The sequence below is a fragment of the Podarcis tiliguerta genome (assembly GCF_965153285.1).
Source record: "Podarcis tiliguerta genome assembly, chromosome: 1".
NCBI classification, from domain to species: domain Eukaryota; kingdom Metazoa; phylum Chordata; class Lepidosauria; order Squamata; family Lacertidae; genus Podarcis; species Podarcis tiliguerta.
The window spans coordinates 131876816-131889700 of record NC_139534.1 but is presented as its reverse complement, the minus strand read 5'-3'; the positions used below and the strand labels follow the sequence as shown (position 1 = coordinate 131889700).

General features: G+C 43.6%; 1 protein-coding gene across 2 annotated transcripts in view; it reads right to left on the bottom strand.

The window, feature by feature from the left end:
* The window catches only part of SOS2 (SOS Ras/Rho guanine nucleotide exchange factor 2), a 43005-nt gene that overhangs the window by 20396 nt on the left and 9724 nt on the right, over window positions 1-12885 (bottom strand). For both annotated transcript variants that reach the window (XM_083433900.1, XM_083433899.1), the window contains exons 4-8: window positions 11010-11174; window positions 10462-10665; window positions 9381-9524; window positions 8438-8548; window positions 1302-1400 (exon numbers count right to left, since the gene is read on the bottom strand). In XM_083433900.1, coding sequence (XP_083290026.1) covers window positions 1302-1400; window positions 8438-8548; window positions 9381-9524; window positions 10462-10665; window positions 11010-11024 — 573 coding nt within the window. In that variant the 5' untranslated portion in view covers window positions 11025-11174. The remainder of the gene's footprint in view (window positions 1-1301; window positions 1401-8437; window positions 8549-9380; window positions 9525-10461; window positions 10666-11009; window positions 11175-12885) is intronic.

Genomic DNA, 12885 nt, shown 5'->3' with positions numbered 1-12885 from the left:
AACATCTGTGTGACCGTCATACAGGTATGTTTTCTGGCAGTGGGCCGCTCCAAATTCTATGACAAAATTCCAAGCAGTCATGATACGGAACATTCCTTGAAGTCAAGTCACCGAAAGTGGAGCATTCCTTTCAATCATTCACTTCCTCCTGCAGACACTGCAAAACTATTCGTTGAAATTATCTCTGGGAAGCTTTTGAAAGCTTGCCTCACCGGTGAAAATGAAAGCTTTTGAGGAACAGTGGGCTCAGGACTTTAATTACAAAGACGGTGCCTGGGAGCTATTCATTCTTTGATACCTGACTGACGGCAATCCTTACTTTATACTCCTGTAGGGCATAACACTGACATTTTGGCTTTGAAAGGGACTTTCTTCTGCCTCTGGCCCTACTTTCTTCAAAATCAGAAGCCAACATAACCACAGAATTGTAGAGTTGGAAGGGACCACGAGAATCATCTAGTCCAACCCTCTGCAATGCAGGAATCTTTTGCTCATCATGGGACTTGAACCCATGACCCTAAGATTAGGAGCCTCAGGCTCTACCAGGTGAACTATCCCAGCTATTGTGAAGTACACAACAGTCTAGTCCTGGGTTGGGATGACTGGAACGGCAACTGGTCTTCCAAAATGCATTTAGCTAAAACGTTGTGGCCCACCGATGTGTTTTTAAATGAAACACAGGAGGTGCTGGGAATCACAAGTCGGGATAGTGCTGTTGCACTTGGGTTCTTGTTTTGGGGCGTTTGGTCGGACACAGCGAGAAAAGAATGCTGGACTATGTGGACCTTTCGCCTGATCCAGCAGGCGCTTCTTATACAGTGGTACCTCGGGTTACATATGCTTCAGGTTACATACACTTCAGGTTACAGACTCCACTAACCTAGAAATAGTGCTTCAGGTTAAGAACTTTGCTTCAGGATGAGAACAGAAATCGTGCTCCTGCGGCGTGGCAGCAGTGGGAGGCCCCATTAGCTAAAGTGGTGCTTCAGGTTAAGAACAGTTTCAGGTGAAGTACGGACCTCCGGAACAAATTAAGTACTTAACCCGAGGTACCACTGTATATGATAAAGATTTCTGAGCAGCTGGCATAACTAACCTACTTTAAGTTTACCCTTGAACATGTACTCTTGCCTAACACTGGAAGTCTGTTGCTGGGTCAGATCGAGGCCCTCCTAGTCCAGCATTCTTTGCCTAAGAACAGAAGCAGTGCCAAGAACGCTCTATACTTCACCAACAGATCTGGCCTTGATAAACATAAATAGGTCCCAACTTCTGCTTTCCTTCTAAGAGCATGTGCTTACCTGTAACAGTTCAAAGTAGTGCAAACAGTGATAAACAGGAACCAACATGAGCCGAGGAAGGACATACTGTACTGCTTCTTTAAAGCCATCAGCGATTGACTGAAGAATAAAAAGCAAGCCATATTTAAGTGGTTTGTCACGCAAAAGACAGGAGGAAACACTTTAATGGACTCCCTTGGGAGGTTTTCAATTCTCCTTCCTTGGAGGTTTTTAGCTGAGATTCCGGCATTGCAGGGGGTTGGACTAGATGACCCCTGGGTGTCTTCCAACTCTATAATTCTATGATTCTAACCTAAAAGCCTTGATGGATTTGGTATGGTGGGGCACAGCAATCCAGGAGGGTTTTGGAAAGATCAGAACACAACGTACGTCTAATCTTCTTTAAGGGAATCCTAGAATCATGGAGTTGGAAGGGACCCTGAGGGTCATCTAGCCTAGCCCCCTGCAATGCAGGAATCTTTTGCCCATTGTGGGGCTCAAACCCTGAGAATAAGAGCTCCATGCTCTACTGACTGAGCTATCCTAGTCAGAAGGGGAAAGACCACAGCTCAGGGGCAGAACATATGATTTCCACGCAGAAGCTCCCAGGCTCAAATTCCAGCACCAGGTAGCAGGTGAGAGGTAAGATCTCCATCCAAGACCCTCAACAACTTTTTTTTTAAATTGACAAGAAAATTATACAGACAGCAAAATGAAGAAGTCTAAGTTAACATTGCCTTCTACCGATAAGAAATAATAATAGCTATTACAACAATGAAAATACTAATACTACATTTACTTCTCCTTTTGAACTTCTATTCTGGTTACAATATATTACTATTCTATAAGAATCTATTATATCCTTTGCTGTCCCATATACAGTGGTGCCTCGCAAGACGAAAAGAATCCGGTCCGCGAGTCTCTTCGTCTAGCGGTTTTTTCGTCTTGCGAAGCAACCCCATTAGCGGATTAGCGCTATTAGCGGCTATTAAAGGCTTAAGGGATTAGCGGATTAGCTGCTAAAAGGCTATTAGCAGCTTAGTGCCTTAGAAAAAGAGGGTGGGAGTGGGAAAAAATCGCAGGAACTCGCAAGACATTTTCGTCTTGCGAAGCAAGCCCATAGCAAATTCGTCCTGCGAAGCATCTCCAAAACAGAAAACCCTTTCGTCTAGCGGGTTTTCCGTCTTGCGAGGCATTCGTCTTGCGGGGCACCACTGTATTATTTTATTTCCCAAATTCAACCTAGCCCTCCCCTCCTCCCCACTGCTTCCCTTCACCTGTGTGAGATCTTCCCAGCATAATATTTTTTTCTAGTTGCTTTAAAAAAATAAAATAACATGAAAGCTGATAAATTATAATTACTTCTTTTGTCCTTACACGCTTAACAATTGCCTATTAAGAGTTCTGCTTTAACACCATATTTCTTCATGCATTTCCCCTATGCATTCCCATTCTGTATAGAATTTTTGACTGGAGCAGCCCCTGATGGATGCAATCATTTTGACCCTCAACAACTTTCAATAGTCAGAGCAGACAGTTAGATTGCAGAACAGGGTTAGTTCAGACTATGATCCTGGCAGCCTCCTGTACTCTTCTCTCTTCCACACTCCCATTTTTATAAACTGGCTGAAAATGCTCATTCCCAACCACACTTTTAGAGACCCTTGGGGAAAGGCTGTAACTCAGAGGCAGGGAACCTTCACTGCATGCAGAGGGTCCCAGTTTCAATTCCCAGCATCTCCCAAGTAGGGCTTTAAAAGACTCCTGCCTGAAATCCTGGGCAGCAACTGCCTGTCATTGTGGACGATACTGAGCTAAATGGATCAAGAGTCTGACTCAGCATAAGGCAGCTTCCTATGCTCCTCTGCTTTTACTGTTTTTAAAAACGATGTTACGAAATAGATTTTTAATGAAGATTCATAGTAGTATGGCAATGGTTGAGGTAGCAGCTCCTCTGCAAATCCACCCAGCAGCCTCTGCTGAAGAGTGGCTGGGGAAACCCAGCCAGATGGGTGGGGTATGAATGAATGATGATGATTCTGTCTGGGATTGCTGTTAGCTTAATGGGGTTTGGCCAGCAATCTCTATGAAGCAGGCAAATGCATCGTCTAAACCAGGAGTTCCCAAACTGTGGTCTGCAGACCACCAGCGATCCAAAAACATCATTCAGGTGGCCCAAGGCGTGCCTGTGAAGAATTCTATGGGACTTAAATTGCGATACAATACGATAAGATGTAAGAAACAAAAGAAGCAACAAAAATATGATTTTAAAAATCACACAGCATCTAGGACAGCACATTGAAATTGCTACAATATTGCTACAAGGCGGCGGCGGGGGGGGATATTAAGTGGTCTGCTCAGCAGTTTTCAATTGATCCATGAGGGGGAAAGTTTGGGAGCAATACACACAGGCAACCTATAGGCAATAAATGAAGGAGGGAAGAAGCAAGGAGCTACTTCATTGTCAGAGGCAGAGTTTAGGGCTTCAACAAGAGATGGACAGCAGTAACGACTTGTAACATGTGTGGTGTAATGGCTAGAGTGTTGGACTCTGACCTGGGAGAGCAGGGTTCAAATTCCTCACTCAGCCATGAAGCTCACTGGGTGATCTTGGGCCAGTCACCAGCTCTCAGCCTGACCTACCTCGCAGGAAGTATAAAAGGGGAGGAGAGGAATCATGTATACCACCTTTGAGCTCCTTGGACAGAAAGGTGATATATGAGTGTAATCAGTAAATAAAGAATACTCTTCCTTGCCTGAATGTAACATGGACTACACCTGCAGCAAATTGAAATTTATTTCTCTGAAGAACAGAAGGTAAAAACGAAGAAGCACAAGGACAGAAGCAGGAAGGTCAGAGGAAAGAAGATGAGAGCGGGGGCGGGGGGGGGGGGCACTGCATGGGAGAACACAAGAAGAGCTGGCAGGATCAGGCAAAAGGCCCATCCAGCTCAGCACTCTGTTCTCATAGTGGTCTATCAGAAGGCATTCTGAACCACTGAAATTAATGCATCATTTTCAGCACCTTTCAGACGAGAGCGGTTCTGACTATCCAGACAGAAGAGAGCTGCAACAGGTGGGATGGAAGACTCTTAACCATGGGTAGGCAAACTAAGGCCTGGGGGCCGGATCTGGCCCAATCGCCTTCTCAACCTGGCACGCGGACGGTCAGAGTGTTTTTAAATGAGTAGAATATGTCCTTTTATTTAAAATGCATCTCTGGGTTGTTTGTGGGGCACAGGAATTCATTCTTTCCCCCCAAAAATATAGTCTGGCCCCCCACAAGGTCTGAGGGACAGTGGACCGGCCCCCTGCTGAAAGAGTTTGCTGACCCTTCAAAGGCATATAAGACTCCACCAACACATGCAGAAAGAGAAGGGTGGCGATGGCCATGGACTGAGAGGTACAGAGGTGGCACTGTGCCAACCGAACCTGTCCAGGTGTGAAGAAGGCCGTCTCCCCGGATCCAGGATGTGATGGGCAAGTTTGCCAAGACTTATCAAGCTCACCGGTCATTATCCCTTCTTCCTCATCCACATGGGAATGAATGACAATGCCAGGCATAGCTATGAACACATCACATATGACTACAAAGTTCTGGATCTTGGGGCTCAGGTGGTTTTCTTGTCAATTCTATCTGCAAAAGGTAGAGGACCACAAAGAGAGAGAAGAATGCTTCAGGAGAGTGACCAGCTACAGAGAGAGAATGGGCTATAGAAAAGTCTGGTTTGTGGGACAACAGTTAAAACTTTCTTAATGAACGACTTACTGGAGAGAGATGGGCTTAACTACACAAGACCTGGGGGAAATGTGCCTGGAAGAAGCATGGGGAACTTGATCAAGAGGGTTTTTAACTAAATCTTGTGGAAAGTGGAAATAATAGCTTGCAGGTGAGTACAAAAGGGAAGCACTTAACACAGGGATCTGGGTACTACAGGAGAAGCTGGGGGAGATTTGGGGTGGAGTGCCTAGCAAACCCCACACTATAAATAACAGGGGAGACAATGAAGCATCGCTCCTTGGACTATCCAAGACTTCTACTGACTCCACGCGAAGGCACAAAGAATGGAAAAATAAACAAGACGAGCTTGAACTCCCAGGACAGGAAGGTAAATATAACAGGATAGGTATATCTAAGACTTGGAGGAATGACGCTTATGATTGGAATGTAGCAGTGGAAGGACAAATTGTTCAAAAATAATGGATGCAACAGGAAGGGAGAGGGACTACTGAAATATGTTCATCTACACAGACATTCTAGAGAGTGAACAAGGTAGTCCCATGGAAGGCACCTGGGTAAAAATTAACCAAGAAAAAAACATATTGTGATTGGAGACTTCTACAAAGCACTAAAACAAGGGGAAGCTGTGGCTTCCTTTTAGAAATGACAGATGTTTCAGAGAAGCAAGAATTAGTATTCATGTGGCCTTCAAGTACCCTGATATATGCTGGGAGACAAACTCCATCAAGCATGGAATCTCCGAACAAATTCCAGGCATCCTCTTTCAAAAGGAAGGAAGGAATGAAGGGATTGGATGTCCTTGACTCGCTCTTAACCAATAGCGGCGAAGAGTTGGCCAATGACATTAAAGTAGTAGGGATGTGACCATGCAATGCTGGAATGCCTGATCTTAAATAGAATCAGTGTGAACGTAGTCAAATATGTACCTTGGATTTTAGAAAAGCCGATTTGAATAAGCTCAGGGATATCCTAAGGACTCCATGGCTAGATCTCCTAAAGAGCCCTAAGTGGAAAGCAATTTAAATGAGGGAAATGGGGCACATTTTTTAAAAAATGAGAGAGGAGCTGAAAATACAAACAATAGGGCACTTCTAAGAAATGGAAGGAAGAGCAGATCCCCAAGGAAGAATAGAGACAAATGACCAAAGCCTGCAAGGAGACTGTCAGGAAAGCTTGAGCTCAGAATGCACTGAGGCTGGTAATGGGTGCCAAGAGCAACAAAGGGACTTTCCAGCTATACTGTATTCGAAACAAGAAGGAATAAGGAAGGCCTGCTGCTCAGTAAGGATGGTAGAATATTAACAGGTGGCAAAGAGAAAGCAGAACTGCTCAGCTCTTATTTGGCTTCCACCGTCTTCCAAAAGGGGAACAAGGTTCAACCTTGCCCATGTAGTGTGACTGGTGAGGTATCAGGATCCCTGCTCAAGACTGATAAGAACTGTGCAATCAAGCCTTTGGGGCCAGATGAACTTCTATCAACTTTGAGAAAGGGTGAGGAGTGGACTAGAGACAGGCAAACGTTGTACCAATATTCAAAAAGGGGAAGGAAGAACCAGGAAAACGTCAGACTTGTCAGCCTGGTTTCATTACAAGGGAAGATCCGAGGACAGATTATAAACGAGTAGATTTGTAAGCATTTTGATAGCAATGCAGTGATCAATAGGAGCAAGCATGAATTTGTCAAAAATAAATCCTACCAGGTTAATCCTATCTCTTTTTGGTCCGGTTGCTTGCTTAATGGAGCCTACAGCACAACACATGGAACCCTGGGGTAAACTATTTTATAGGTCCAGTTGTGACCGACTCTGGGGTTGCGGCGCTCATCTCACTTTACTGGCCGAGGGAGCCAGCGTACAGCTTCCGGGTCATGTGGCCAGCATGACTAAGCCGCTTCTGGCGAACCAGAGCAGTGCACGGAAACGCCGTTTACCTTCCCGCCGGAGCGGTACCTATTTATCTACTTGCACTTTGACGTGCTTTCCAACTGCTAGGTTGGCAGGAACTGGGACTGAGCAACAGGAGTTCACCCCGTCGCAGGGATTCGAACTGCCAACCTTCTGATCGGCAAGTGCTAGGCTCTGTGGTTTAACCCACAGTGCCACCCGCGTCCCAATAAACTATTTTATACATTCCTATATATTTTGGGAGGAATTCAACGTCACACTAATGCGCTCATTCTGTCAGGGCAAGCACTTCAGCTTGTCAGATGAAACAATCCTTCGGCCTCTTCCCTCTGCACAATGTTCCAGGGGTTCACCTGATCCGTTCAGAGCTAATGCGGGTGGGAAGGAAGTCCCTATGCAGTGCTTCTGCTCACAGGCCTCATTAGTGGAATCCCACCCACTGCAACTCTCTTTTTAAATTTATTTTATGATCTAGATCGTGATATAATTAGACCAATGAAATGTGTATTAATCTTGTCATGAACTTGTATGACTGCTCTATGTTGTATTTTGTTCTGTTTTCTTTATTCATTCTCATCACAATACTTAAATAAAAACATTTCATAGAAAATGGGAGCTAGAAGATCCACTATCAGGAGGATTCACAGCTAGATCAGAAACCATCCTCAAGGAGTGCACATCCAATAGCTTCTCATCAAAGTGAAGAGTGTTTTTGTGAGATGTCACAGGGCTCCATCTGGGCCTATACTCTTCAACACTTTTATCAATACTTAGCTTGGGGTAGTCAAAGATGTTCTGAACTACAACTCCCATCAGCTCAAGTCACCATGGCCAATGGAAGCGATGATGGGAGTTGTAGTTCACAATATCTGGAGAGTACCATGTTGGCAATGCAAAATGCACATAAATTCTCTGGGACAGCAGAGCTGAAGGAAGCACACTCTGACCTTTGCCACCATCCAGTGAGAGACTGCACCCTTTGCCTCCCAGACAAGGGGGGAAACAGCCTGGCCCCTTCCACAAGTCCAAGAAGGAGCAGCGGCAAAGAGCTTAGTTATTTACTCCCTCCCAAAAGAATACTTCTTTCCACCTGTCAATTGCTTTAAAAAGCACAGTCAGAGGGGAAGATGCTCTGACCCCACTCATTGAGTTGCCATATTTCAAAAAGTGAACACCCAGACACAAAAGTTGTTGAGCCAAAGTTGTTAAGCTATTTTGAGCTTTTTTAAAAGGAAAATCAGCAAAAATGGCATTGCTGACATGGCTTGCCATACGTCCGGATTTTCCTGGACATTTTTGCAGACTTCTGCCCGGACAAGGCTTCCCACTAAAGTATTCTAGGTATGTCCGGGAAATTCTGGATGTATGGCAACCCCACCATTCATCAAACAAAGACCTAAAGGTTGCTGTATTTTGCATATGTGAGTTTATTATTATTACTATCTGTTGTATCTTGAGAACCATTTGATTGAAAGGTGGGGTACAAAAGAGCTACGTAAATCCATTCCTACCTGGAAGTGAAGAGCCACAGCAGGTTTAGCCATCAAGTGATTAAAATGTTCATGATATTGCGGCGAAAGGATGTCCTGGGACAAGGTCTCATACGGGTCAAAGGCTTGTTCCTAGGAAAAGAGAGCAAGCATTCCAAGTACATTATGGACAGAGGGAAAAGCACATTATGGGGCTGGATGGACTGAGAATTATACATGGATGGTGGTGGTTATATTGATTCTGCCGTTATGTGGGTAATGGAAGCCCAACCACCTCATCTGAACAGTGTCTCTTGAAGACTGACTGGAGTTGGATATTTCAAATCTACTGAAGAAAGATGTGAAAATCTCTTAAACTGCATCCCAGTAGGTACTTTGTGAGGATTGGGCTCTGAAAAGTAATGAATAAATAACTGGAATACATTAATAGAGTGGACAACTTTATTTAGCTAGTAGGGATATTTGGAAAACACATCTGGATAATGTAAGATTTTGGCCACTACATGCAAAAGAAACGAAGTATCCTTCTGATACTGGACATGTACTCTAATATACCTGGCCAAATATCAGGAATGATGGGTGCTGTAGACAAAAACATCTGGAAGACAGCACATTAGCCCCCTTCAGCAGGGTAAAGCATTTAATCAGTCTGTTTTGTACAGGCATATTTTTACAGATAGATCTGACAGCAAAAAGAGGCGAATGCAGCCTAAGGCCACCACAGAGGCTTCCTTTTGAAATATAGCAGCCACACTCAGACGTGTTACTTGTGAGTAAAAGCCACTTGTAAGCGGGGATGAGGGTGCTAAGTTCCATTCTCATTTTGCTCTCCGGGAGTTGGAGGGTGGTGTTGGGGCAGGGGGACTCTCCCCTGCAAGAAAAACACATTCTAATCCAGGAAGGAATTTGAGCTGCGACACTCATGCTCAGCAACGCAACAAACTGAATGGCTTGGCCAACTCACCTCTGCAAGGTCCTCAAAACAACTTCCAGCCAGGGGGTGAGGACTGCTCTCATCAGTCATTTCCACAGTGTCCTCAATTAACCCCAGGAGCTTCACTGTCAGTTCATGGATATCTGTGATGTTGCTAAATATCATATCAATATCCTAAGGGAAAGAAAATCTCCCTGAATATGCACGCATCTCTCTCCATCCTTATTTAAACGCACTGAAAATACATGCCAGGATCTCAATTAAATCGAGATGAAGGATCGGAAGAAAATGCTGCAGGTCATTTTGGAGTTCAAGACTAACAGCATTTTAACAGTCTGCTCCCTGCCTATCCCAGAAAATATTCTTACTATAGGAGATTTGGCCGCTCCTTCATGGACCTGCAGAGTTGTAGAGAACTACTGTCCCCTTCCACAGATTGCATTCATATTAATAAGGCCTGCATGAAGATTCTTCATGTGCTCTGCCACCAGAATAAGCATATTCACAAGACAATATGCAACCTCTCTTTTCAGAAAGGCATTTGGGGTTTTATCATTACTGCAGCTGTTACGCTATACAAGGCTAGGTTTCAATTGTGGTTTCCAAGCATTAATTTTTCATCACTAGTTTTCATTCTGAATGATGTGAACTGCCTTGGTTCCCTGGAGAAAGAAGCAATTCCTTTAAAAAACCAGCAGGCACGGGGCTGCCTCTGTCTTTGCCCTCTCTGTTTGGGCCAGAGAAGCAATTCTCTGGGACTTTCATACTGAAATTCCCACAATAAATCTGTGGTAAAGGGAGGAATGCACTCTTAAAATGCTGCTGCAACCTATCTTCAGAACTTCCTTTCAGAACTAAGGACTATCATATGGGGATTTGCGCTTTAGGCCATCATCAAGTTATGGCCAAAGGAAACCACACCAACCAAGAAACTTCTCAACAGTAACAGTCCACAGCCAACAGTCCAGACCCCTCAAAAGTTTCCAAGTCAGGTGTTCCTTGTGATAGCCAACCTGGTCTCTGGCTCTTCCCACTTCCACCTTGTTTGTGTCTCAAAGCACACAATTGTTTAAAACACAGAAGGGTTGGCACAGTAAAAGGCTTGACTTACATTAGGTGTGAACAGCTTTCTGTTAGACAGGAAGGCTTCTCTAAACACTTTTATTATTAGATTCAGCTCCCGGAGATACTGTCTTTCGTCTGCAATTTCACTCCTGACCAGGTCATAGTAATTGAGTACACCTGAGGAAGAGGGCTCTTCTTCACAGAGAGAAACCAAGCCAATGTCATCCTGATCAAACATATCCATTAACACCTAAGAAGAAAACACACATTTCATTCATGCTCGACTTTTCTATAATCAAATATGAACTTAATGTCTGGTTGCAAACGACTGAATCCAAGCCAGTCTTACAGGGTAAGCTTACTATTTTATGGCATAAGGGTTCACAATCTCTGGGCAGAGTCTGGTAATGAAGAAATGTGTCCTGTAAAGTTTGTTGCTTATACAGAAACAATGAGGTTGCCGTTATTTTTTAATCGTGTCAAGGTGGATTAGTTCTTAAGCAGTAACAAAAAACAAAAATCACAGCCCTATAATGAATCTGGATGTGTATGAAGCGCTTGCCATCTAAGCCCAGGATTTCCACGGCACCTCACCTTATCAGCGCACATCGATACTTTAATGTCCTGCTGCGAGATCTCAAAATGTCGTATGTTGAAAACATAATTGCCAGCGAGTTTTAAGATGTCCGCCGAAATATACTCCAGGACAGCCACGATATAAAGGGACACATGATAATCTATTTTATAGCCAAGCACCTCCTGAAATTCAACACAAAAAGGGGAAGTGTTAAAAAAACCACATTGATTTTTCCTCTGATTTAAACAAAGTCAAAAACCAGAAAGGGAGATGACAGTGACGTGGATTCCAAGAATGCATTTGAAGGTACAGTGGTGCCTTGCAAGACGAAAAGAATCCGTTCCGTGAGTCTCTTCGTCTAGCGGTTTTTTCGTCTTGCGAAGCAAGCCCATTAGCGGATTAGCGCTATTAGCGGATTAGCGGCTATTAAAGGCTTAAGGGATTAGCGGATTAGCTGCTAAAAGGCTATTAGCAGCTTAGTGCCTTAGAAAAGGGGGGTGGGGAGCGGAAAAAACCCCCCAGGAATCGCAAGACATTTTCGTCTTGCGAAGCAAGCCCATAGCAAATTCGTCCTGCGAAGCACCTCCAAAACGGAAAACCCTTTCGTCTAGCGGGTTTTCCGTCTTGCAAGGCATTCATCTTGCGGGGCACCACTGTAGCGGCAACCATTATGAATCATGCCATACAGCAGCACTGCTGCCACAGAACCACCTTCCTGCTTGCACAGGAAGAGGAAGCTGCAGCCCCAACCTCTGCTGCCTCCTCCTCCCTCTTGGCAAGGGATTCTTCAGAATCATCCCCCCTGTTTCTGCTCACTTACTTGCTTCATTGCATGCTGAGTCACGGCAATATACACTACAAAGCTTGTGAATTTTTAAAAACTGCCTCACTGCCTTTTATTTAACCGACTGGTTGCTGCTGTTGCTGTTATTATTACAAACATACATTCTTTTATCTGTATGCCGCCTTTCCACAGTTCCAACCATGCTCAAGGCTGATTACAACATGAAATAAATATATAAATGCGACACAACAAAAGTAGTCATAAACAACAAATGCAGCATAAAAAATACACAACCAAACGGAACAATTTCCACATAAATCAAAAGATGCAAAATAAAGATACAGAAAACCAACAGCAACCACAACAGTAAAAAAAATCCCCCAACCCCCGGCAAACACCCCAGCTCATTATTGTTATTGTTGTTATTAATTTATTTATAAATAATTACTCAAGGCAACTTGCAAATAAAAAAAGAACTGCTAAAAACATAAAGAAAACAATAATTTTAAAAAATTAAACACTGATATAATTATTATAATTATTTATTAACTTTCTATACTGCCTTTCATCCGAAGATCACAGGGCGGGTTTACAATACAAAAACACAAAAATGCATACCATAATAATGAACAAAAACGATAACCCCGCATATATGTATAAAAACTATACACATATATAAAATATATTAAAATCATACAAATAATTACAATAAAAACAGCATGACACCTGCCCTTTAATTAAAAGCAGCCAGTTCCCAAAAGCCTGTTGGAACAAGAAAGTCTTCACCTGCTGGCAGAAAGGCAACCAGGTGAGAGACAGTCTAGATTCTTTACAGTGAGAGTTCCAAAGTCTGGGAGCAGCCACCGACAAGGCCGTCTCCCACATTTTAGAAGACATCTGAAGGCAGCCCTGTTTAGGGAAGCTTTAAATGTTTGAAGTATTACAGTATTTTAATATTTTTGGGGGGAAGCCTCCCAGAGTGGCTGGGGAGGCCCAGCCAGATGGATGGGATATAAATAATAAATTTATTATTATTATTATTATTATTATTATTATTATTATTATTATTATTATTATCCCCACCAAGTGGTCCTGTAGGGTAGCAGGGA